The sequence below is a fragment of the Lutjanus erythropterus genome, chromosome 11 (assembly GCF_056507025.1).
Source record: "Lutjanus erythropterus isolate fLutEry1 chromosome 11, fLutEry1.hap2, whole genome shotgun sequence".
Classification (NCBI taxonomy): Eukaryota; Metazoa; Chordata; class Actinopteri; order Lutjaniformes; family Lutjanidae; genus Lutjanus; species Lutjanus erythropterus.
In genome coordinates this window covers 6953589-6980212 of record NC_139327.1, presented here as the reverse complement: position 1 = coordinate 6980212, position 26624 = coordinate 6953589, and the positions used below count along the sequence as shown (strand labels likewise).

The 26624-nt window shown below is 39.6% G+C and overlaps 1 protein-coding gene across 2 annotated transcripts in view; it reads left to right on the top strand.

The window, feature by feature from the left end:
• The window catches only part of nova1 (NOVA alternative splicing regulator 1), a 35947-nt gene extending 9567 nt beyond the window's left edge, over positions 1-26380 (top strand). For both annotated transcript variants that reach the window (XM_084730618.1, XM_084730619.1), the window contains exons 2-4: positions 420-563; positions 22287-22453; positions 24723-26380. In XM_084730618.1, the coding sequence (XP_084586744.1) occupies positions 420-563; positions 22287-22453; positions 24723-25742 (1331 nt within the window). In that variant the 3' untranslated portion in view covers positions 25743-26380. The remainder of the gene's footprint in view (positions 1-419; positions 564-22286; positions 22454-24722) is intronic.
• Positions 26381-26624: the final 244 nt, after the last annotated feature.

Genomic DNA, 26624 nt, shown 5'->3' with positions numbered 1-26624 from the left:
TTATTCATGTGTGGAGAATGATTAGTGACACTGGACCTGGCTTTGTATTTAGTCAGAGGTTGCTAAAACTCCTTGAAAACAGTTAAAATTAGACCTCTGCAAACTGGAAAGGAGGTCATCATTTACTCCACAAGAAATCTGGGACAGGACACAGAACATGTCACCAATCTCTGATAAAATGTGAATGCACTGAACGCTACAAAGAACTCAACCTTCCTTCCCTTCACCAGAGAAATATAGACCCAAGATTATGTTATTGTCTTTCCCCATATATGTCAAATCAACTGTCCCATTGTGAAGTTTTGCTTGTTCAGGATACGGGGGTGGGGGTGGGGGGTTTCTACTATGGTGTACATGATGATATGCAGAGCTACTTTACAAGATGTGACCCTTTCCCACTTTGTGTGTCTCCCCCCCAGAGGAGGGTGAGTACTTCCTGAAGGTGCTGATCCCCAGCTATGCAGCTGGCTCTATAATTGGCAAGGGCGGCCAGACCATCGTACAACTGCAGAAAGAGACGGGTGCCACCATTAAGCTGTCCAAATCCAAAGACTTCTACCCAGGTAAGAATGGACACTCAAGTAATTAAAATCGATGAGCATAAAGGGCTATATATACCGCATATGAGAGGAGTCGTCTGACTCATTAGCCGGCTGAAGGGGTGATGCTTTGGTTCAAGAGAGCAGTTGATATGTCCTCTTCATTTAGCTTCCCACGGGTAATTGCGGTCCATTTTAATCACGCACCAATCGTAAACACTTTGAACTTGATTATACTGATGTCCTCGAGGGACCAAACACGCATGTAGATGTTATAGATCTCAAGATGCAGCATTCAAGTCTGCAGGCTATTTCAGCTTCAATTAAGCTTCTTGACTCGCAGGCTGCAGGGTTTCTTTTTTTTTTGTTTGTTTTTTAACAGTATTCACAACTTTATGTTAGTGCATTACAAGAACCATCTCGCTTGTCTGCACTGACAGACTGCGATCAAAAAACAGCCCTGGCATTTGCAACAGACTGGCCCTATTTTCAAACCCCACCCAAACGTTAACGTGAAAAGCTTGAGATAAAACTGTACAGATGGACTAGTAGGGTTGGGTACCGAATACCCTTAAGGCATGGACTTAAATAACCCAGTACAAAGTTGTATGGAAGCTTCTCCAGTGAAACCATAGCCGCAATCAATCCTTTTGGTACCCAGATCTAGACAAGAATGACTATTTATATGGTTTTGCTTGCAGCCAATCATCACAAGCGTTCTTAAAAAAAAAAGAAGCATAGAAAAAAGTACCAAATGAATTATTCCATTGGTATCGATACCACTTTAATGGCACTGGTAGCATAATTTTTTTACCAGACCAAATCACAGTGCAGCTTACTTTGCCTCATTTTGGCGCCACATGCATGAGCTGTCAGTTTCAGTAGTTGTCCTCTGGTGAGGACATTACAGACCATACGTCCCTAGCTAACATTACAGCAACACTCTCTCTATATGGTTCTGGCAGCAGGTGACATTAGACTTCTGTTAGCTCGTACCTACTGTTAAAACAGTGAAAATTCCAAGCTAAACAATCTACAGTGTGGCTGCATTTCACGCGAAAGGATTCCAACACCAATTGCGTGTAAAGGGGGGAAGCATCTGACGCACAGGACACACTTGTAAGCAGAGGGATGCTTGTGTGACCTCATGACAAGCACATCAGACGGCAGTGTGGGCGTCCCTGACCCCAGTGATGGGGAGCACAGATATAAAACCTTAGATGCGACGTTTCATAATGACTTGACATTTATATCTATGATGGAGAGACCACTGATTACAATGACAGCAGCTTTTTTTCAGCTTAGAAAATATGATCATATTTCTATTGGCACAGTAAATGTTATTTAGTGTTAAATAAGTATAGTTCAGTTAAGTTTTATTTATTATGTGTATTTATATTTATATATTTAAGTAAACTTTAAAGGGACACTTAACCCCAATATCAAAAATACATATATTATTTCATACATATATTAACTCCATCCTTGAGTTGCAGAGTTTTGGAGATGTCGGCCGTGGAGATGTCTGTCTTCTCTCCAATATAATGGAACTAATACTGTGGTGCTCAAAGTGCCAAAAAATACATTTGGAAAACTCAACAACAATGTCTCTTTCTGAAAATCATGAGCCGGTCAGCCAAGATAATCCACAGTCTTTGTTGTGAGCAGTTTAATTTAGCAACTACGTTTTTTTTCTATTAGAAGAAAGTAGTCCTGGTAGATTCTACTGCAGAAAGAAAGTTGTTCCTACATGAAACTGCTCACAACAAGGTGTGTGGATTATTTTGAGCAACCGGGTTTTAGTTTCTGGAAAGAGACTTAACTGTTGTGTTTTTCAAATGTATTTCTGTGGCCCTTTGAGCACCACAGGACTAGTGTCCTTTAGTTCCATTATACTGGAGAGAGAGCAGACATCTCTAGAGTCGATATCTCCAAAATTCTGCAATTCACACCAAAAAAATCTAGATGGCTTAACAGCACTAGAGGCCAGGGAAAATTATGTATTTTTGATTTGGGATTAAATGTCCCTTTAAGCTGTTACAAGTTAATATATTATGATATATTGATCAATTTCAAGCCCAAATTTGCCTTAGCAATGAAAACAAGCTACTGTTTTAAAAGTATCATTCTACCACCATTATCAGAAAAAACCCTAACAAAACCAAAACTTATTAACTGTGAATGCAGAACTTTGCAACACAGAACACACTCAAGTGGCACATTGCTACTATCCCGTTGTATCTTGACAATGATTTGACACAATATGAGAGTGGCAGAGTGCTTGGAGCTTCTACATGCATAAGCTTGACATTAAAGAATAGTACATATTAATACAGCATTTCCACCAAAACATGAAAAGCGCACTGCACAGTCGCTGTGCACGTTGCAGTAGCTTCACCCTCCTTTGGTCATTTGTTGATTTTTTTCTCTTTTAGCCTGACGACACTGCTGTAAAGTCAAATTTAATACCTGCTTGATTTCAGGCTTCTGCCCTCACTTGACCTTTTAACTTGCTAAATCAGGGGGATTATGGGAGAAAGGTAGAATTGGGCTGATCCTAAATATTTTGCACTGCATGCATAAAATAACTAGGACAACTAAGACAGTTTTTTTCTTATTATTAATTTTTCTTATCAGTGCAATGATGACCCATTCTGAGCAGGCCCGCCATTTGCCTAATTTCCGGCTGACCAATCTGTCACTGCTTATCTGGAAAAATTGTGCAGGGCTGCCATTTTCACCCCCCCTCACCAAAAAAAAAAAAAAAAAGAGCTCAAACTCTGCGATGCAGAGGACACGCGGCATACATCGAAAGCATTAATTGTGGTGGAGAGCCTCGCTTAGAAATGGCAACAGGGGAAGGACGCGCCGCTCGTGTGGCTCGGTGACCCTTATCACATGGAGGTCAGAGCTGAACCATCGTCTTATCCTCCAAACACAAATGCCGGAGTCGCAGAGGAGTCTGGGTGTTTGTCCTTCATGCCTCAGAGGAGGCTTCAACCTGCTGAAAAAGAACAGGTGCTGAGCGTCTCACTGCTTATTAGCTCCAGATGTTTTCTGTGATAACTGATGCAAGCAAATAATCCCTGTGTAGTAGTATACTTTTTACTTAGAAGAATATTTAATTACCTCTTTAGATGGGAAAACGGTAGCAGTGTGGACAACCTATGAAATATGAGTAGCACAAAATTTGCAAATGAGAAATACTGCAGATGTTTTTAAAGTATACAGGTCAGTCTCAAGCACCTTAGCACCACAGAATAGCAAAAACAGACTTTTCCTCAGAACTTGCTTATGGATAGCAATACTTTTCAATACTATTTTCCTAATTTAATGCAAAAAAAAAAGAGGCATGAATTGGTTCTGAGGGCACTTTTCAAATGGAGCAGGTCTTTCTATACCCAGTTGTTCCCACTAAGAGCAAGCACTGAGGTAACTGTGGCAGGGAAAAACTTTTTTCAAGCATGACGTGAAATTATGTAAAAAGCTTCATTTGTCTTTTAACTAGAGTAGCTGGGGTTAAGGGCTGTGGTCATCTCCCTACAGTGGAAAATATTAATGTTAGCAACACAAAAGGAGTTATCTCTGGTTGTCAGGATTTATGCTATGCTTTTGGCTACTGAGCAAACCTCAACCAATCGGACTTTGTATTGTAGTGTATTGTAGTAGGACTGTAAATTTTTCACAATAAGCTTGGTGACAGCCCTGTGATATTCTGCTGTTTTTTCCCTGAGTTGCACCCCCCCATCTAGCGAGAAGGGCTTGGACTAACAAAACTGTGGCCAGCGTTGAGACCTCAAAAACAGGGAGAATTTTCATATCAAAAAATCTGAGTTTTAGAGACATTGTTTACCGCATTCTTGTGACTTTTAAAAAATGAAAATAACAGAATAATTACACTGCAACAGCATTTTTATGTTGAATAATTCAATTGTTGTTATAATTCTCAGGAAACAGTACAGAGTAATTTGTCTCTCTAGTGTGAACTTGCATAAATTTCTGGCATAATCTAATATTCATCAGTTTTCTTTCATTCGTTTAGTTTTTGCCCCTGCCCTTAACACAGCAGATTCTAAAAAACACATGCCCCTTTCCTTTAAAACTTTCCTTAAGACCCAGGAATTCTTTCAGGAAGTCTGGGCTGGTGAAGCTGTATTGATGTCCGGGTGTAAACAGTAGAGTCGTACGGGGTTTACACAGGCTCCACAGTGTCAGAGACAGGCTGTGATAATGAAAATGAAACCAAAAAGGTGTGAACATTTCTCAGAAATTGGGAGACTAATGATTCAGGAGGAAATGGGGAGGGAGGGCAGTGAAAAACGGGAGTCTCCTGGGAAAATCTGGAGAGTTGGCAAAATATGGCTTTGGCTGCTGTTTGACTGATGTTGTCTATGGGATTATTTAGGAACATAACTGTGATTAAAACAATGCTAAGTGTATGCTGAGTTGATAACTGCAGAATTATTTTTGTAACAGTAGCGAGTGTTACCTTGACTTGACAAGGTTGGTCATATTTTTGTCGGGAGGCTGCACTGAGGATGTAGCGTTAGCTGCAGAAGCTGGTTTGCCAAATCATGCTGCACTTCTTTCAGATTTATAGAGTGCTGTACATGTGTTTCATGAGGTTGTTTGTATTACCACCCTTTACACACGGCTACTTTTTTTTCTTACAAATATTGACTATAATTTAGTCACGTGATCCCACACACAACATTTTGCCTTGTTAGGCCAGGGGTGCTTCCAGACTTGTTTGACTGGGGTGACCCAAGTGAGGCACTGATTTATGCAGGGCTGGCATGAAGTACATGCATACGTATGCACACAAGCACATTTGCACATTATTGTACCATTTCTCTACTTTAATTACTAACATTACAATACATTACAGTTTCTTACATTCCTGCGTTTATTTTTTTTTATTTAAAAGATAAAAAGTGGCACCAATCACAGCACAAGAGAGAGGCACCTTAGCACCTTATTCTTCAAGTCCTCAAAAATTTAATTGTAACTCTTTTCTCAGGCTGTAAATTCATCCTCCACATTCCATCATGGAAAATAATTTTATTTTCATGATTTATTACTAAAGTATATGAACCTTGAAAAAATGAAAATGAAAAGCAGGCTTCACAGCTGGTTCAAACTGAGGTCCCACCTCTCACTGGACAGATAACTAACAAGATAACTTGAGGAGACTGGGGTGGCAACGAGATTTCAGGGGTGCCCCTGTCATGCCCCCCCTGTAGAAACGCCCCTGTGTTAGCCATGACTTGAGAACACAGTGAGTCAAATGTAATCGTCTGACAGCTTCGTCATCACTTGGGTACAGTTCGGAGTTTGAAAATGCCTGCTACGTTAGAGTGATTAACTTTAAATAAATACAGATACCAGTACTACTTTAGTACCAGATCGATAACCATCTCTATCCAGAATCAAATCTTCCATTATAATGGCTATCTTCATTATTGAACATATCTTGTAATCTGTGCAATTTCAGCTGAAAGAGTCTTTAGATGATACACAACAGAATGATGCACAACATGGTTTGAATTTGACCTGTTCTGTTAGGAGTTGCATGTGATATATTGGACTGACTGAACCGTGGCGGAGAATTACCGAGCACTTGGGGGTGGGGGGGGGGGGGGGGGGCATAAGAAGATGTGCTAGCAAATATTTTTCCTGTTCTTCTTCTCCCACAATGTTTCTGTTAGCCATGATGAAAGGAGGCGTGTTCAGAGGGCACGGCTCGAGAATTCTCCACACACACAGACACACAGGGCCAACTATGTTTAAGAGGAATGAATTATGGGCACTTCGCTGGAAGAGGAACAAATGAAAGGAGTGATATGTATCCTTATTTCTCTCTTTGGATTGTGGATGTGTTCATAGGCCACCACCTGCTCTGCCCATCCCCCTACTCATTATCGTGATGAGTGAGAAGAGGAGTTCAGGGAGAGGGTGCTGGCAAGAAGTTGATTGGGCGGTTGTTCTGGCCCACACAAGTAAAATGAAACGCCTGCTACTGTACACTGCACAATAGCTGAGAGTGCCACTTTCTGGGAAATCAGTAGAAGCTAAATTAGTTGTATTATTGAGTATGACCAGCTTGGTGTGGTTTTGAACAGCAACATATAGATGTTAATAAAACATCCTGTCCTCAATTGTAGTGGCATTTCAGCACTTAAAAGGTGGCTTAAAATGTCTTAAAGCTGAAATAAAATGTTCATTTCCAACAATGTTAAAACTTGTTATTGTTCAATGTAATGGTGAGTTTCCTGCTAGCTGCTGCTAGCTAGTTGCTAGAAGCTATAACTTCCAGGAAAGCACAGTATACGTAGGATATGTCAGAGAGTGAGGAAGACAATTTTCAAATCAAGAGGAATCCATAATTTATTGAAGGTAACGGTACGTTTAATGCTAGCTAGGAACTTATATAGCAACTAGCTAGCAAGTTAGTAGTTGCTATATGTGTTCCGGGCTATTTAACGTCCACCTGAATTATGTCAGATAGATTTTCGTCAGCTACGGTGATTGTTTAAAAGTGAAGATAATGACTCCCATGATCCCACGCTACTTCACAACATCACCAAACTACATGTTTTGTCACAGTTTACATGTTGTGCATGTCTGCGCATAAAAGTGTCTAAAGGCTAGACATATTTATTTGAGTTGTGTACTTAAGTCATCCTAAATGTTTCCAACAGGGTTAAAACACACAGAAATCTATTCCACCGTAGCGTCTGCCTGGATGGCATGGAGGAGCTAGATAATCAGCTCACCTGCACAAACTCTAGTTTCTCCATAATTTAAACCCTTCCTCCGGTGCACCCGCCAACTTTAACTGGTGATTTGTAGCCAGAATATAAATATGAGGAACGATGTTGGCTAAACATTGTGTAGGAAACACTGCAACTGATAAATTTAAGCACACATTATGTAAATTCTGCTGCCAGAGGTCACTTTCACATTAAAAGAATAACAAAACAAAATATATTATATGTTGTATAAATACACTGTATTTTTGTTTTTATGCCTGTGAAGCACTTTGTGAACCTGTTTTTTAAAAAGTACTATACAAATAAAGTTTATTATTATATAGTTTATTAAAAGACATAGTTTGATGAAGCAGCATGGGATAAAGGGTTTTTATTACTCGCTCTCTGATCTCTCTGACATATCTTGTGTTTTCCCAGAAGCTGTACCAACTAGCAACTAGCTTGCAATGACTAGCAAGAAACACACCTTGAATAATTTACAGATTCCTCTGTCTTTAAACACAGTTGGAAACATCTGGGATATTGTAAGTACACAACTCAACAAAATGTCTAACATATGTCTCGTGTTCCTAGACATTTTAATACTTAAATGTTACATATTCTAACTTTAAATGTGAATTTAAGACACAATAAAGACTTTTTAAGGACCTGTAGCCACTCTTGCAGCTGATAAGTTTGATATGCTGAAATGCTTGCCAGTACTACACGTCAAGCAGGAAACATTTGGGATAATATAAGTTCACAACTCAACTAAATATATAACATATGTCTTGTGTTTTTACTGCGGAAATGTGACATTTTATAGCTTTTAAAAAAACTTCACCAACATTTGGGCTGAGGATGAGCTGAAAAAAAAAGCTGTTTCATTATGATAGCAGTCTGTAAGCTAAATGAGACGTCATGACATTTACCTATTTAATTAAAATCCATGTATAGACTATTAAACAGAGAGACACAAGAATAATACAGGTGTCTAAATGATTTTCAGCATAGAAACTGGGAATTTTAGTTTGATTTGGCCTTTCAGACTCTGGCTGCAGGACAGTTGTAGTGATTGATATCATCAGACTTGGGACAGAACTGTATTTTGATTTTTAATCTTCAGTCATGCTGGAAAATATATTTTAAAAGATCAAACTCTTGGCTATTAAACCTTGTAACAGGCCGACCACTTTGTGATTAATTTTTTATTAAATGTAGACTTCAGTGTCAAAAATAGAAAGCTTATCAGTGCTTGAGCAGTATTCTCGCATTTTTTGAAACCATGAAGTGAGTCAGGGGTCCTTAGGGTATAGCTAACCCTTGTTATGCCTGATAAAATCATGTTTTTGCAAAAACTGGACACAGTTGACATCTTACAGAGTTGACAAAATGTTATTATGTTATTTCACAGCAAGTGAGCAGCCATTTTATTTGTTAAAGTTGCTCACAGTTCTTTTAATGCTAATCAAAATACACATTTTAAAACCATAATTCTTATTTAGCTTTGATTTAGGAGGGCTACAGAGCTGACATGTTATGGTTGAGACAAAGAAAGTTTACCAGAGCTTGAGCAGTATTCCAACTTTTTGTAAACCAGGAAGTGAGACAGGGGTCAGTGTTTCCTCTAGGATTTTTTTCAGCAGCGGGGGCAGGCGTTCCGTTTCTCTACTTAGAGAAATATTTCAATAAACTCATCTGAAAAATGCAGTCAGTTGTTACATAATGGTGTGTAAATATTAACGTTAGCCTAATACTATCAATTAGTTTACTCACGTTAGCGACACTGAGTTGGCATTGGGCCAAATTAACTTAAACTACCGATAAGTTACGTAACGTTAGCTGGTCATCAACATATTGTGAACGCCTGTTTAACTTGTAAAATCTATGTCGAGTTATCTCAAGCTAATAACTTACGTCTGCCTCTTCTCCGGCCGGTAATTCGCTACTTTATTGTTTATATGTAATTCGGGAATTCGCTCCTCTGACTCTGCCCTGTCGCCTAGGTGCTTGACGTGCTTGACGACCGCGCCCCCCAAACAACGCTAGCATCATGCAAATGAGCACGTGCAAGTATATTTCCATACTGAGCAAGATAGTTATCTGCAGTTTACCTTAGTGCTCGCAAGTACCCGACAGGAGTCTGTTCTGAAGGTGGAGAGATGCGGCGGTGGTGTATTTGCGTCAACAATAAAAAAATTAAAAAAAAAAAAAGAAATTTGAAGGAGTGGCTGAAGGAGTGGCGGCTAGGATTTAGGAGTGGCGGGCCGCCCCTCCTAAATGAATGTAGAGGAAACACTGGGGGTCTTTAGGGTATAGCTAACCCTTTTTTTTTTTATTATCACTCCTTATTAAGTCATGTTTTTGTACAAATCTGACAGAAATCTGGGACACAGCTTTTAAGTGTCAAATTTTCATTAAAAAAAAATCCATTTGAAAACCAAACTGATTATAATAGCACAGTGACATCAGTAGGTATTGTTAGTTGTTGTTTCTGAAGAATTTTGGAGGCTTTTAACACATTTTAAAATTGTCTTAAGTTGTGAATTCTTGTCTGGGACAAGGGTGTATTTTGGCAGAGGGTAAGTTTAAAACCTGAAATAGAAATTAGAATGTTGGTATTAATATTTTTTTATTTATTTATTCTTTTTTGGTAGGACATGATTTGTCACAATGCTCAAGGATGGATGATATATTGTTTTACACTAATAAACACTTTTGGACAAAAGTTCCTTAACCCAACTAGTTATTGTCATTTTGCCTTAAAATGTTCAAATGACAATACATGCATCTACTCAGAAGAATAGGCCTGTATGTTCACATTTGCTGTTTCATTTTATGGCCTTAAATTTAATTCAGCTGTGGCATTAAAAAATAACTTGCTCATACATGTAGACACACTGGCTACAACTGGTTTACTTTCCTTCATTGTTGAATCAGCTGCAGTTTGGGCTAATACAGCATGCTAATGCCATTACACACAGTTCACGCCCTCATCTCTCATCCTGCGGCAGCCTGAGTACACTCCAACTCCAGCACAATCGCACACTAGAGAAATCAAGGGACAACAAGCGATGCAGCCATTTTCTTCTGCAATCCTCTGTGTGATAGCTCAGTCTGAGACTCCCGCCCACCTCACGTCTCCCATCCGTCAGTGTAAGACATGAGACCATGAATTCAAAGGGTCCTGATGGGGACTGTACAACTGGGCCCTGCTGTGGCTGGACTGAGATGGATGAGCGGAGATAGTGAAGGGTGTGGATGATGCATGATTGTATGTGAGTGAGGGGACAGGGGGGCAGGCCCAGAAATAGCCTGTTTCAATCTCTCTCTGTGGACATGACCCCTCTCCCAGCTGTACTCAAGCTGCTCCAACACACGCCAAGTTTCCTCTTTCCTCCGCCCCGCTCACTGTTTCTCTCAGATTTGGTTCCTGGTAGTTGGGAGAGTTCGGGCCAGATACGATGACATCATACTTCTCTTAAAACGTTGTTTGCATGCTCGTCTCCGAACACATCAACTGTTTCGTGTTTTTATTCTTTGGTTTCAACTCATTTGAACTGCATGGCTGGATTACTCGAGCCCCCATAAATGCAGCACGGTATGCATTCACCCACTTGTGCCGTGCATTCAGCACATACAGTACACACACACACACACCTACTCGCACCTACTTACACACATCCGCATATTAAAGTAGCTGCAGAGAGTGGGAGTTCACGATTTGAACATAAACTTAGAAACAAAACTTCAGAACCCTTCGCTTTGTGCAGCTGGCCTCCGTCCAAGTACATGTATTGAGTTACTTTGTACAGCACGAACAGATGAGGCTGTTGTGATGTCATAGAAACACTGAGTGTGTGTTTTCCATTATCTGATCATTAAAATATCAATCACCATGTGACTTCATAGTGGAAAATACCACTGTTTCATCGAGTATAAGTTGAGGTATTTCCTCCAAAAAGGAGCAGACAAAGCAACTACAGCAAAGGTTTTCAACTGTATCTCCATATGCAGGATATACTCATGAATGCTCCCTATAGGACGATGTTATTTCTGTGTAGGATGACATCATGGTGGGGATTTCAAACTAATGAAAACTGCAGCCGTTTCTTTCTCCAGACTCATGTCTGTGCCTCCAGTGGACAACAACTCTTCCTGGTGGAAGAGGAAGTGTTGTTGTTGCACCACACTGTACACTGGAGGAGCTGCTCTCAAGTGTTGTTCTGCTTTATGGTGCTGATGTTGTGTTGGACAGCGTTTGCTTGATCTGCAAAAAATATTGATGTGTCATTGATATACCACTCATTCTTGAGAACTGGGATAAAACCGTATTTTAGGGGGTTTTGATTTTTACTCAAAAAAGAGATCAAACTCTTGGCTATTAAACTTTGTAGCAGGTCAGCCTCCTAGTGATTATGTTTTTCATTTAATGTAGACGTCAACATCAAAAATAGAAAGTTTACCAGTGCTTGAGCAGTATTCCTGCATTTTTTGAAACCAGGAAGTGAGACAGGGGTCCTTTGGCTATAGCTAACCCTTGTTGTGCCTGATTAAATCACGTTTTTGTGAAAATCTTACAGAGTTAACAAAATGTTACATTTCTTCATTTCACAGCATAATTGTAGTGAACAGACATTTTTGTAAAAGTTGCTCAGAGTTCTCTTAATGCTAATCAAAATACACATTTTTAAACCATTATTCTTAGTTAGCTTTGATTTAGCACGGCTACAGAATTGATGTGTTATGGTTGAGACACATCTGATAGCAATATTATTTAATGAACTTGTCAGAAAATATAAAGTTTACCAGTGCTTGGGCAGTATTCCGCCTTTTTTGAAACCAGGAAGTGAGACAGGGGTCCTTAGGCTACAGCTAACCCCTTCCATGCCTGATTAAATCATGTTATTTTTATAAAAATTTGATGCAGTTGACAGAAATCTTGGACACAACTTTAAAGGGCAGTTTCATAAAAAAAGCACATTTTTATACCTATGTTATCAGTAGCTATTGTTAGTTTTAGATTTTGGAGGCTTTTAACACATTTTTAAATTGTTTGAAGTAGTTAAGTCTTGTTTGGGACAAGGCTGTTCTAGCACAGAGCAAGATGTGATTAAAAAAAAATGAAGCCAACCAAAACATTTTATAAATTACATATATTTCATATACATAAATCCTCATAGAATAAGTTTTCATCAAAAAATTGGAATTGATATTAAGAATGTTTTTTTGGTAGGATTTGTCCCAGCTCTCAAGAATTTGTGATATACAACAATCAAAAACCTGCTGCAGTTTATTCTGTGATTAGCAAAGGTTTTTTGGGTAAAAGGGGCACACCTACAATTCTACATGTGGAGGTCAGTTTACTTGTCACAAAGAGGATGATACAACAGAGTTATCTGAGCTTGGGATTAGAGACAACATTTTTTTTAACCAAAAGACTGCATTACAAACTGGAGGGCATTTGTCAGCATTAACAAGTCAGTGACGGTCTAATGAAAGACACTACAGAGTTGTATTATGGGAAACATAGGATGCAGCGTTTTTAAAGCTTGAATCCATGTCAGTACCAGATCTGTATATTCTGCACGATTGGTGCTGCGCATGCAACTCTCAACAGAGATCAGAAGGAAGCGAGATGCCTCACACGTTAGCTACTTCCATCATCAGCCTTGTAAAAAACTATGTGTTTACTTCAGAGTGGTATTTATTAAGGCTTTTTAAAACAACTTATGATGTCTTATGTCACATCTATAAGCATATGTGTGAGACACACGTAGATATATAATTAGATTAATTAATAAAATAGACAAGACTATATTTGTTCCCTAGATTCCAGAGGATGTTAAAGCTTTTTTTTTTTTTTTATCTGAATGCTATATTAGATATTATTCTTAGAGCATTCTGAATTAAACACATTGTTTTGGTGATTAATATTATGAAGACTAATTACAGATTCTGGGGATGATATGAGGCACAGTGTCCTGGCAGAGGTGACAGGGGTGTTACGGCCATGTTCTCAGCAGATAAGATTGTCATTTAGCTGAATGAGCTTTTTTTTTTTTTTTTTTTTTTTTTTTTAATAAAGATTTTTTAAAATCACAGTTTCTTCCTGCAGTGGCAGCTGCACTCTCAGTCATCTGGTTTAAACTGGTCACACAGCATCAACAATTTGTTATTTATGACAGACTAATTACTGCAATACAGTAACAAGTAAAAACAGATGTAATACTCTTACACGTTTTTTAAAAAATGAACTGGACTAATAGCAGGAATTATAAACTACATAACTGATTTGATCAGAGTATTTTCACAACTTTATATGTTCATATGTTTATCTATAACAATTAATTTTCGGGACAGAAACAACAGGATTCAGAAATGCTGTGAATGTTTCAGGATGTCTGGTCACCCTACTAACAAGTGAACCATTTCGCAGGGTGTATGTGCACAATAGTACCCCATACTATGTACTAAAAGTTAGCATGTCTCAGCCAAGATTTTGACAATTTGCTTTTTAATCTGTCTCTTGTTAGTCCCCAGTAATTATGGAAGTCAAATCACTGAAATACCCCTTTAAATATTGAACATCTCCCTGATATAAAGGTACCATAGCTGCCAACTTGTCACCATTAGCAGTTATGCTAGCCACTTTTAGCTGCCAAAAATAGCTAGCCGGTGCAGACATAGTGAACAAGTGAGGAAGAAGCAGTTATGAGGATCAGTAGGTATAGATGAACTATTTCCTGCTTCTCTTCTCTTCCCCATGAATGAAATATTGCCAGACATTTTCTCCGTAGGCCTCTTTTGCAGATGTTAGTTGAGGGATGCTAGCGTACACAGTAAAATCAATCATATTTAGCCTGTTCACAATTGCTTGTTGTGTGCAAGCTAACAAAATGCCTGATTTGCTTTTAATTACAGCAAGCTGTGTTGCATTTTTTTTATTCTACCAGGTGTATCACTAATATTTGGCGTCTGTGAATATTCTCAGTCATCCAGGTCATGGTATTCATATCAAGGTTTGTAGTAGGTAGTGGACTTAAGTTCTTAGAGTTCTTGAATCACTAATATTGACAATGCAATGGAGGGGAGTAGACAAAATGTTAAATCTGGGATAGGCAGCTCACATTTGGCATCACTGGGCAAAAGTTCCATAATAACCTTTAAGCAGCTGTTTTGAGGCTTTAAAAAATGTAGCTCATGATGGGAGACTTTGACCGATCACAGGTCAGTAAGTTAGTTGATGGTTGGTAATTTGATGACCTGGAAATCAGACGCACACTGGTTTGCATCAGTAACTGTGACTGGAACATTAAAGTCAATGTAACGTTTGAGAAGTTCACCATTAGTGAGTAAAACACTGTGGTTTGTTTGTTTGTTTCTCATTAATATTGGACATCCCATCATGAAACGTCGCATCCATCAATACTACTATCAAAAATCAAGCAGATGGAGCTGAATTTGCTGAAATGCATGTACAGCTTCATTCACCACACAGAAAAATGTCCTTATATGAAATTGGTTAACTGTATATGTGTCAGCAATTTTTAAAGATTTAGTGGGAACCAATGGGCTTAGTGCTGAGAGCTCCTGACAGGCTGGGGAAGTCGGAAAATAGTGCATGATGGACTTTAATGATGGCGTGGTTGGTTTTGGTCTTTCCATGACATTTGTTGAAGTTAGGGTTGCAGCGGTATACTGGTATCAGAATATACTGTGGGTATGAAATTTATGGTTATCATATGGTGTACATTTGCTTATCTCCGGTACTGAGCAGTCCAAATAGCGAGTTGGAGCCATAGACTGTATATTAAATAGGTTGAAATCCTATTTAATATACAATCTGTGCTTGAAGTGAGTTGTTGCCCCACACTGCCTGATACCCAGACATGGCAGAGACAGGCAGGCTGCAGGAGCAGGAGCGCAGGATGTACGCAGCCTCATAATATAACAATAACAAGTGACAACAAGTCCTCCACTTTAAGTTGATCAGCTGTTTATACCTGTCAGTTGTCTGTCAATGTAAAGTTAAGCCTGTTATTCTGAAAATAAAAGCCCACTGCTCTGACATAACACACTCTGGATGATGAGTTAAGTGCCTGCCAAACTCCATTAACATATTGCTCAATTTAACAATTATAAACATCTATCTCTTCTACATGGTTATTAATGATTTCTTACAACTCATAAACAGACACTTACTCATACGGCAAAAAATTGGACATACAAAACAGTTATTCCAGTCTGGAAAAGACATTTTAAAGGAGGGTCCCATGGCTGCATGACACATCATGGTCATTTTATGATTTATTAGAGTAAATATACTACATGTTACTCTAAAAATATTTCAAGTTTCATGTCTGTCAGGACATAATATTGTGAAATGATAATAAAGCAACCAAAAAAACCTTTCTGCTTTCTTTAGTGATAATAACATTTGGGTAATACTTTATACTATGAAAGTGATATTTTCTGAGATGGTTATTGTTCCATCAAAATCTCAACCCATGTTAAGATATAATAACAAAAACAGACGATATCACAAGCCTTAACATTTCATACCTTGACAAAGACAGTGTTTGACCAAAAAGTGTGTGTTTTGTCAAACAATTGCAGTCTTTAAGTTCTGATCAAAGTCCTCCCCTGGAAGAGGCACTTTGTCTAATAAATGCACTTCTGATAGTAAAATCCCTTGTGTATTTTCATCAGTCCTAAATGATGCTATCTCTTATTCCAAAAGGTCCCACAGTATCCTGTGTCTGCCTGCATTTACAATTTAGTGGTAACAAGCATTACTTGTCTCTCTCACAGATAATCAGGACCAGGAACATGAAGCAAACCAATGTTTTATTTGTCTGAACTAAACGCCAGAAGAAATCTATGATATCCATGGTGTGTTTACTGTCTTTTTTTTTTTTTTCAAAGACATTAACAGTGATTGTTGGGAACTTCTGGTCAGGGTGTGATGTCATGTAAAAGTTGTCCAGGAGACTGTTTCTGATTTACTGGATATAAATTGCACGCTAGAAAAGATCCCCACATTTCAGTGTTTACGTTTTAGAAAAGCGTGCCATATGGCAGCAACGTGACATGATGAATATATTCAGCACTGGGATTTCCAACAAAAACATTCCAGCTCAATTTGTAGTGTGAATAATTACTTTAAAAATCTGCTGATGTGATGACAGTAATTATGGGTGATACTTTATGTGTGGCATGCTGAATAAATCAGACAAAGGGTTTGGACCAGCTAAGGCAGAAGCAGATTCTCATCAGCTCAGGCTACAAGACAGAAGAAGTATTGAAACGTTCTTACTTTTCTTACAGGATCGAGATAGAAGACCTGAGAGTCGCTGGTCTCAGGGGGAAGCTGGAGGCTGAGATGTGTTGTCTCAGGGGCACTGACACATTTCTCTGCCCTCCTGCCAACAAGAGGACGAGCTAACTTTTACTGAAACTCAAACCCCAGAGCTTTTATTATGAAATTTGTCAGGCTCAAAGAGAGACAGAAGGCAAAATGGCTGATGCAAGCAATTTGGGAAGTGAAAAGGGTGGAATGTAACATTCGGTTAGTTTCATGTCCTCTTTATGGTGTCTCATCTGAGACAAACGTTGTAGTCATATATCTACTGGTCGACTGAAATGGGTTTTCAGTGGCAGATGCTGATATTTAGAGAGAAGTAGCCACTGTCAGCCCGTCAACCGGCGATATCTTCATCCCCCTCCCACCTCTTCCTGTCCTCTTGAGTCTCAGCTGGGAGATACACAAGCGGCAAATTCACCACATTACATCCAGTAAACAAAATGAACTCATAAATTGTCAAGAAATTCAACATTCTCACGCCTATCTTTCTTTTTAAACAGAAAAATACAACCATACACCTTCTGAGTTCAGGTTTCTCCATTTTCCTGAACTCTTGGCTCACTTGGCTCATTAGCTCCTCGCAGAACACACTTCATTCAAACTTTGTTAGTCTGTCCACTCTTCCAACAATCACCAAGTCTGGTTTGGTCAGATTAATTCCCTAATTCACTGCGTGTGAAGAGTGCAAAGAGTCTGGCTCTGCAGGACGTTTTCCGCTCACTCCTCACCCAGCTTATGTATATATATATATATATATATGTATATATATAGTTCTAAAATCATTCTAACTCAAGTGGGTGGGAGAATCTGGACCACGGCTTCATAGTTGTAGTGTGGACTCCCCCCATCCACTACAACAATTCATAGCTATATTAATCAGTCAGCTGATTAATTGGTCTATCAATACATTAGGGGTGTAATGATACATTGATACTTTATCTGTATATCGATTCAATGTTCAGAGATCCAATATTATCAATGTAAAGTGATTTTGATCTATATCATCATCTTTAAGATGCACTTTTATTTAAAAATGCCCATGGCATATTTATGTCACAAATATCTGGAAGTAGAGTTAGAGAGGAACTGGAGTTCAGTCCCAAAACTGTTGAATCACAATTTTGTTGTTTTTTGTGAGATGACATAAATGTAAGTGATTGTATTAAATGGACATATGATATTGTCTGATATTGATCACAGACCCCTGAATCAAATCATTTAAAATCTTATCATGGCAGATTTTGTGATATCGGCAAATATCCTGTTGTTCTCAAAGAATCAATGTAATATCATATTGTGATGAAACTTGTGGTTTACACCCTTACACTACGGATATCATGATCTCTGTCTTAGGACAAACTGACCTGGAAGCAGCATCGTCTCTCCTTGAAGACATTTCTAGATGTAGAGACGTTGCATTAAAGGTTGCTGCATGAAAGCAAAGCAGAGTGACCTCCTCACCCGGCGATGAATGCTGGAAAAGTAAAGCAAAAGCAATGATTACTCAAGGCAGAATGTCTTCTAAGGACACGTTGCGTCACTCAACATGGCCTAGTTTCATTTGTTGCTTCAGCACAGGGCAAGCAAAGAGATTGCTCAGTCTAAATAAAGTCCAATAAGTCAGACTGAGGTGAAACCACCGTCTGCAAGACCCACTTTCTTGTGTTTACCTCTAGTGTAATTAGGTTTTGCATACATATTAGTTCCAGCCTCTTCATATTTCATATTTTGTGCCTGGTGCTTGTATCCTGGCTGCATATACATAATACCCTTTTACCATTTCCTCCAGCAGGCACACCATTAATAGAAAACACCAGGAAATAGGCTTAATAGGAAAATAACACTGTTTATCTACTATCTCTGATTCATTTTCAACTGACCCTGGATTTTGGACATTTTTGAAAATGTCTACCACAGCAGATGCTGCAGGAAAGCTTCATGCACGTGATTAATATAATGAACTGTATCCGTTATCATTTTGAAATGTCATTACTAATGTTTTATGATGAATGCATGTGCCGACATAAAGATCTACAACAGGTCAAGTGCCTGTACGTGCAGGGTTCAGTCCGTCACTTTGTCACTTCAAGAATGACAGGCAGGTGCAGCACAGTATCACCACGTGGTGCCAGCTGTGTCCAAAGTTTCATTTATAGCCCACTGGTTTGTCCCTCAGAAGGATTTCTATTTTGGCTTATTTTGGTCACTTTAACTAAAAATAAGGTTAGAGTCAGAAATAGGGTCAAATGAGCAGGACCTTTATCTCCAACAGTTTTATTTAAAGGTCCACTGTCTAAAATTTACAGGCATCTTTGTGGTTGTTTTGTGCTCTTTGTGGACATTTTGAGCGTCTTTGTGGTCATTTTGCATCTCTCTGAGGTTGTTTTAAGCATTTTTGTGGTTGCTTTGCATCTCTTTGTAGTTGCTGTTAAGTGTCTTTGGGATTGTTTTTCATCTCTTTGCAGTTTTTTTGAGCATCTTTGAGGTTGTTGTGAGCATCTATGAGGTCATATTGAGCTTTCTGTTTCTCTTTAAGGTTGTTTTGAGCATTTCTGTGGTTGTTTTGCATCTTTCAAAGATGCTTTTGAGCATCTTTGAGGTCATTTTGCATCTCTTTGTAGCTGTTGTTGAGTGTCTTTGGGATGGTTTTGCGTCTCATTGTGGGTGTTTTATGTTTCTTTGTAGTTGTTTGACACCCTTTCCAGCAGCAAATATTAAAGGTCCAGTGTGTAAGATTTACAGGAATTTATTGGCAGAATAATCACCTAAAAATAAGAATTGTGTTTCTTAGATTGAGTCTTTTACCTACAGAGGGCATGAGTCCTTTTCCACGCAGCTGCCATCTTGCACCACATTTCTACAGTAGCTCAGAATGGACAAACCAAACACTGGCTCTAGATATGGCCTTTTGCGTTTTTTGCAGCCACCATAGGTTCTCCTGTAGTCTTGGATAGGGCTGGGCACTGAACTTTGATCATTTTCCTGCTCCGACCGAATTGCGTTAAGTATTGAAAAATGTCCTGTCATCCGGTACCAAATTTCGATACCTACCGCGTAAATCTCATCAGTGTCAGTGAGCAAATAAGCACGCAGCATGGTTCTATCAAGATCTTGTAATGCTGGTGATTGGCTTTCTAACATTACACTTAACACACACAGATAAGTAAGTAACTAGCCCATACAGCTAACTTGTTAGCTTGTTAGTGAGTCAGTTCACGTAAATGTCCACTCAGAGTGAAGTCCCCGTGCATCCTGTCCTTGTCACCACAGAGATGGATTACTTGGAGCTGAGGCGGAGAGTGTTTCTGATGGCGAACATCAAACACCTGAAGCTGACAGTCAAACCTGGCTAGCTGCACCCCAAAAATACCCCAAAAATACATATTTTCCCCCTGGCCTTTAGTGCTATTTGTCCATCTAGACTTTTTTGATGTGAGTTGCAGAGTTTTGGAGATATCGTCCGTAGAGATGTTTGCCTTCTCTTTAATATAATGGGACTAAATGGCACTCAAAGCACCAAAGAAGCATATTTCAATTCACAATTCAAAACCAGTGTCTCTTTCCAAAAGTCATGACCCTGTTATTCAAGATAATTCACAGACCTTGTCTTGAGCAGTTTCATGTAGGAACTACTTTCTTTCTTTCTAGTAGAAAGAAAGTAGTTCCAGTAGATTCTTAAGTAGTTCAGATAGATTTTAATACAGAACAAAAGCAGTTCCTTTTGACAGTTATTTATATTTGTGTGTAGTTTTATACTATACAGATATTCCATCACTTCCTGTATTTTATTGCAGTTATCCTGGTTGAGTGAAGTGTCCTTTGAAGTGTATAATTGTGTAATGTGAAATATTCATTTTTATGGAGTTTAAGAAAAAAAAGTGTATTGAAATCAAGGCATCTGTACTGGTACTGCAAACTTTTGAACCATATCCACCTGTGCACTTGGAAGAAGAAAGTGAGATGAGGTGTTTGCCATCTGCAAGCTATATGCATCTAAATACTACTCACTGGTCCTTTAATGTCCTATTTGCATTATGTAGTACTGTATGTCTCTTATCAACAAATTAACCAGAAAAGTAAGAAAACAAGGTCAGATGCAGGTCAGATGCTCTTTTCCCCAGTTTGGCCAATTAGTTTCCTGCTGCTCTCCCTGATATTCTTGGACTGACCTATTGACTGTTTAAATCCATTATTAGACATGTCTGTGGCACAAAGCCAATCAGGTCTGACTTTGACTAATTTCCCTGGATTCATGTTAGCGTTTCCTCAGTGCCGATAAATGGCTCGGAGGAGAGATGCAGATGTGTGAGTATCGTGCAGTCTTGTAATTTTAGATTTCAGCTGAATCAGAGATGGAAATGCCAAAGATGAAGCAAAACAGACAGGAGATCACCTTCTCAGCTGGTCTGTTCCTTTCACACATTTTACTCAATCAGTGGTGAATATGTGACACTTACCCCCCTCACTAAAAGACCTTATTCAGATATATGCCAGTGGAAAATTTGGAGACATTTCATATTTAACTCATCCTTGAGAACAGCAGGTTTTGATTTTCACTCTTCAATTATGCTGGAAATATTCTTTAAAAGATCAAACTCATGGCTATTAATTAGATAATTAGATGTTACATTCATGTCATAGTCATAGTGAGTAGCCATTTTATTTTTTGAAGTTGCTCAGAGTTATCTTAATGTTAATAAAAATACACATTTTTAAACAACAATTCTTAGTTCGTTTTGATTTAGAAGGGCTGCAGAGTTCATGTTATGGTTGATAGCAATATAATTTAATGAATTTGTCAAAAAATAGAAAGTTTACTAGTGCTTCAGCAGTATTCCTGCCTTTTTTTGAATTAGGAAGAGAGACAGGGATCCTTAGGGTATAGCTAACCCTTTTTATGGCTGATTAAATCATGTTTTTGTAAAAAAAAAAAAAATCTGACTAATCCTAACTGAACCCTAACCCTAACCCTAAATTTAATTATTTCCTATATTAAAATACATTGGCAGAATGCATTTAACCATAAATAGGCATTAGAGTGTTGGTATTAATAATTTACTTCATCCAAAAAACAGTGAAATGTTTAAGAGAGCGAGGCAGAAAGGTTAACACAAAAGGGAGAGTGTTTTAAAAATCGTGCAAGCTAGTATAAAGGACTCGCTGTTGCATCACCTGTTTCCACGGCTCGGCCCCTTTGCCATGGCAACGGAATGCCGGTTGGGTCGTCAATGTGGGTGTAGAAAGAAGCCCAGAGGAGGAACAAGTGTGTGTTTAGTCTATTAGAGCTGCGCGGCAAGGACGGGCTCAGTATTACAGCAGTGAAAGAGTTACATCATTGAAGAGGAATCCTTCTCCCCCCCTGTGGCTCGCTAACCAAGCACCGTTCTTTCTTTCAGCTGTTTCTCTGTTGATTGTGTAAATGGAGGGAGCGGGGAATAGCAAAGTAATTGGGTCTCTTTGTGAAATGTCAAGGAACATTTCTCATTGCCAAGACATCTTAATATAAATGTAGATTTTCTTAGTCCAGACCCTTCAAATCCCTCAAATCTGCTCGCCAAGTACCCACTCAGAGCACATTACAGTAACTGATCACTCTTTGTTTGTCCTCTTCCTCCTCTCTCGTCGCAGGAACAACAGAACGCGTCTGTCTGATACAGGGTACAGTCGAAGCCCTCAATGGCGTCCACAACTTCATTGCGGAGAAAGTCCGTGAGATGCCCCAGAGCGCCCAGAAACCCGAGCCGGTCAGCATACTGCAGCCACAGACCACTGTCAACCCCGACCGCGTCAAACAGGTGAGATACTCTACGTGCCAACATTTTGACTTTAATATTTCAATACCCAGTTTAGTATCATAATACTCAACACCAAAACGGTACTTGAAACTGAAGCCAAACGTCCACAAGGGACAATAACCCTGGACATACAGCATGCTGCTGCAAAACCCACAAAACATTTAAACTGACATCTGAACAACTTCATCTCAATTTCATACACATGAGGGCAAACAACTATCTATGCTTATATTTATTAGGGAAATATTAATACAGTTGTTCCCAGACTGGGGGGTGGAACCATGGCAGGGGGAGCAGATGACATGGGGAGAAATAAAAAGTGAAACAAAGTTGAATGAATATGATTTATGTAGGGAAATAAAACAAACAAGAGTTTGCTGATGCTGTCATGCTGACCTTTATTTCACTAAAATTCAACTTTTAAATCCTTTTTTTGCCAGCTGTTTCCCATATTGTTGTTGCAACTAACAATTACTTTCATTGTCAACTGATTAATTAATCCTGTCATAATTTGTCACTGGAACAACAGGACCTATTTTTGAAAAACACACTTGAAAAATCCTGTTTTTCAAGCCTTTCCTGTAATGTTTTTCATTACTGATGAAGCTGTCCATTATCTTCTTGATTAATTAATTAGTTGTTTGGGCCATAAAATATCAGAAAATGATGAAAAATGTCTAAGATGATGTCCTCAAATGTCTTGTTTTGTCCAGAAACTTAAAGATATTTAGTTAGAGAGGAGTAAAGAAACCAGAGAGGCTGAAATCAGAGAATACGGACATTTTTATAACAAGAATGACGCTAAACAAATAATTATCAATTGATTATCAGAATAGTCGATGATTAATTTAAAAGTTGATTAATAATTGATTAATCGTTGCAGTTCTACAGTGGGTGGGGGGACATTAACCTTTTTCAGCCTTTGAAGAGGGATGTGGCAGAAAAAGTTTGAGAACCACCGTGTTAATATATAATGTCTTTTAGACCTGCTCTGCACAGTGACCATGTATTATTCTATGAATATTTCCAAAACTACAAATCACGATTTTACCAGCAGGACAATTCCAATGAAACATGGCTCCTGGAACTCAGTCACATTTTTCTTTTTAATCAGGAGCGTTATTTTTATTACGGACACTATTATGTTCTCTAAATGTACAGCCGGAGTCAGTGTGCCTTCTTTACTGGCTGTTCCGTCTCACTCGCACTTACTGTTACACATTTATATTTGCTGGTATGGTATTTACTATCACATTGAATTAGGGGAACTTGCTCTGCCATTAATTTAAAGGGTAATAACTCAGTAATAACTGTCAACTCTAGCTGAAGTGTTGAAATGTACTAGACCCCTCACTCATGGTGTCCAGTAAAAAAGTCTCTAAACCAGCACAAAAATGATAATTGCCAACATAAAATACCATTTTGTGAACAAACACATCACAAACAGTAACAGACAGTAACAACTGTACATTAAAAACACCTACAATATATAACATTTGTATTTTGAAACATATAATAGCTAACTGAAGCTCTCAGAAGGACGCCATGAACATTAAAAAAGCTTAATTCATATAACCTTAAACATAATAATAAAAATAATGATAATTAATTAAAAATAATGATGATCACTATCTCTACAATAAAGAAAAAAGAGCTCTAGCATCAGTGAAATAAGTGAAATCAGCATATGCCCTGTTTTGACTCGTCCTCTTAAATCATAGGAATCGAGAATGGTTAAGAATTGGAATTATTCAAATCTAAATGATACCCAACCCTAATGTATAAGGAGGTAAGAGGGGAGTGCAAACACAACAATGCTGACCCACAGCAAGTACCAAAAGTCTAACACCGGGTTGTTTTTCATAAGAAACAATTATCGAATACTTAAGTTTTGGTATACCATGCCACACTAGTCAGCAGGGTCATGAGGGTGTGTGGTCACTATGTGTAGGAACAGTTCACTTCCAGGACACCTTGTTTATTAGTTGCCAGTCTCACTTGTTCTCTGGGCCATGACCCACAGTGTGGTAGGGTCAGGAAAATGTGAGGGTATGTGGTTATTTTTACCTACAGTCTTTCATAGCTAGACAGAGCCGTGTGGCAGCTGCAGCCTAAACCCCTGGGATTAACAAATCGCTGAGTAAAGCGGGGGCTGGTGTAGTACTCTGACTCAGTGAGAGATATCCCTCTTTCTGTCAGCCATTTATGCTCTTAAATCTTCCTCTTGTTACCTTTTATTGCTACTTCAATCTTTTCTGTTTCTCCGCAGGCCAAACTGATCGTCCCCAATAGCACAGCTGGGCTGATCATCGGCAAGGGTGGAGCCACGGTGAAGGCAGTGATGGAGCAGTCAGGGGCTTGGGTGCAGCTCTCGCAGAAGCCGGAGGGCATCAACCTGCAGGAGCGAGTGGTGACCATCAGCGGGGAGCCGGAACAGAACCGCAAGGCCGTGGAGATCATAGTGCAGAAGATCCAGGAGGACCCTCAGAGCAGCAGCTGCCTCAACATCAGCTACTCCAACGTCTCGGGCCCGGTGGCCAACTCCAACCCCACCGGCTCCCCCTACGCCAACACGGCCGAGGTGCTGCCCAACGCAGCCGCAGCGGCCGCCACTGCCTCCAGCCTTCTGGGCCAGGCCGGCTTGACGGGAATGGGCGCCTTCCCCGCCGCCATGTCCAGCTTCTCCGGCAATGATTTGCTGGCCATCACCTCAGCCCTCAACACGCTGGCCAGCTACGGCTACAACACTAACACCCTGGGCCTGGGCCTCAACCCAGCAGCTGCGTCCGGGGTCCTCGCCGCAGTAGCAGCCAGCGCTAACCCTGCTGCTGCCGCTGCGGCTAACCTTCTGGCCTCCTACGCCAGCGATGCCTCCAGCAGTGCTGGCCACCCTGCGACAGGCCTCGGGGGCTTCTCCCTGGGTTCTCTAGCAGCTGCGACAGGGGCTTCCAATGGTTACCTAAATGCTTCATCCCCACTGATGGCCTCCTCCCTGTTGGCAACAGAGAAGCTGGCGGATGGGGCCAAGGACGTGGTTGAGATCGCTGTGCCCGAGAATCTGGTCGGTGCCATTTTGGGGAAAGGAGGGAAAACGCTGGTAGAGTACCAGGAGCTAACAGGGGCCCGCATCCAGATCTCCAAAAAGGGAGAGTTCATTCCTGGTACTCGGAACCGTAAAGTTACCATAACAGGGTCGCCAGCCGCTACGCAAGCAGCGCAGTATCTGATCAGCCAGCGGATCACGTACGAGCAGGGCGTGCGCGCTACCAACCCACAAAAGGTGGGCTAAAAGGAAAAAGAAGAGGAAAAGAAGGAAAGGATGAAGACAGAGATAGAAGGGAATTGAGAGGGTCACGATGAATAGAAAAAAGAAACGTCCAAATATCTGTTCAATATTTCAGTATCAAATGAGAGAATCACAAAGGAGGAGGTGGGGGAGACAACCAAGATAAGTGTGTGTGATATGTGAATGTGTTTTTAGGACTGACGTCCTGATGTTTTTTAAAAGTTTGTGTCGAGTCCTTTTGACGATGGTGATCAGAGTAAGCTGAACTGGTCCACTGCCAAGCTGCAGATTCAAGGGTGAGGCCGCAGGGTTTCACCCTCCTCCAAAACCTCATAGCTGTTTTACTTTCCTTTTTCTGTTCGGGTTTTTGTTGGTTTTAATTTCAGTTGCAAACCTCAGCTCCCGGCGAGCTGAGCGTGTCAGACGAAGTTCCAGCCAGCTGATAGAGCTGTTTTACAAACCTTGCTCTTTGTATACAATGCATACGGCATTGTTAACAGGGGAGAGGTTTTATGACAAGCACCTGAGGTTATCTCAGTCTATGGGGAAGCAATCCGAGTATAATTTCTTTAACGAAATCACATCTATGTTGACATATGTTGAATTCTGGCTCATATCATAATTGAAGTTTCTAAATTTGGGTATTTTCTATTCTCATCCTTTATTTATTGACATGGTCTCATTCAAACACAAATAGATTATTTAAACCTGTGAGTTCTTCACAGGTTGATCTGAATGTAAAAACAATATTAGCCTATCGCTATTTTTTATTTACAGGGATCAAATATTGTGTTGCAGTGAAAGAAATGTATAACTCAAAACCCAGTCTGAACTTCACTGTTGCTGTCTGCAAGTACAGTTCAGGGGTTAAATAATCAATGTGAG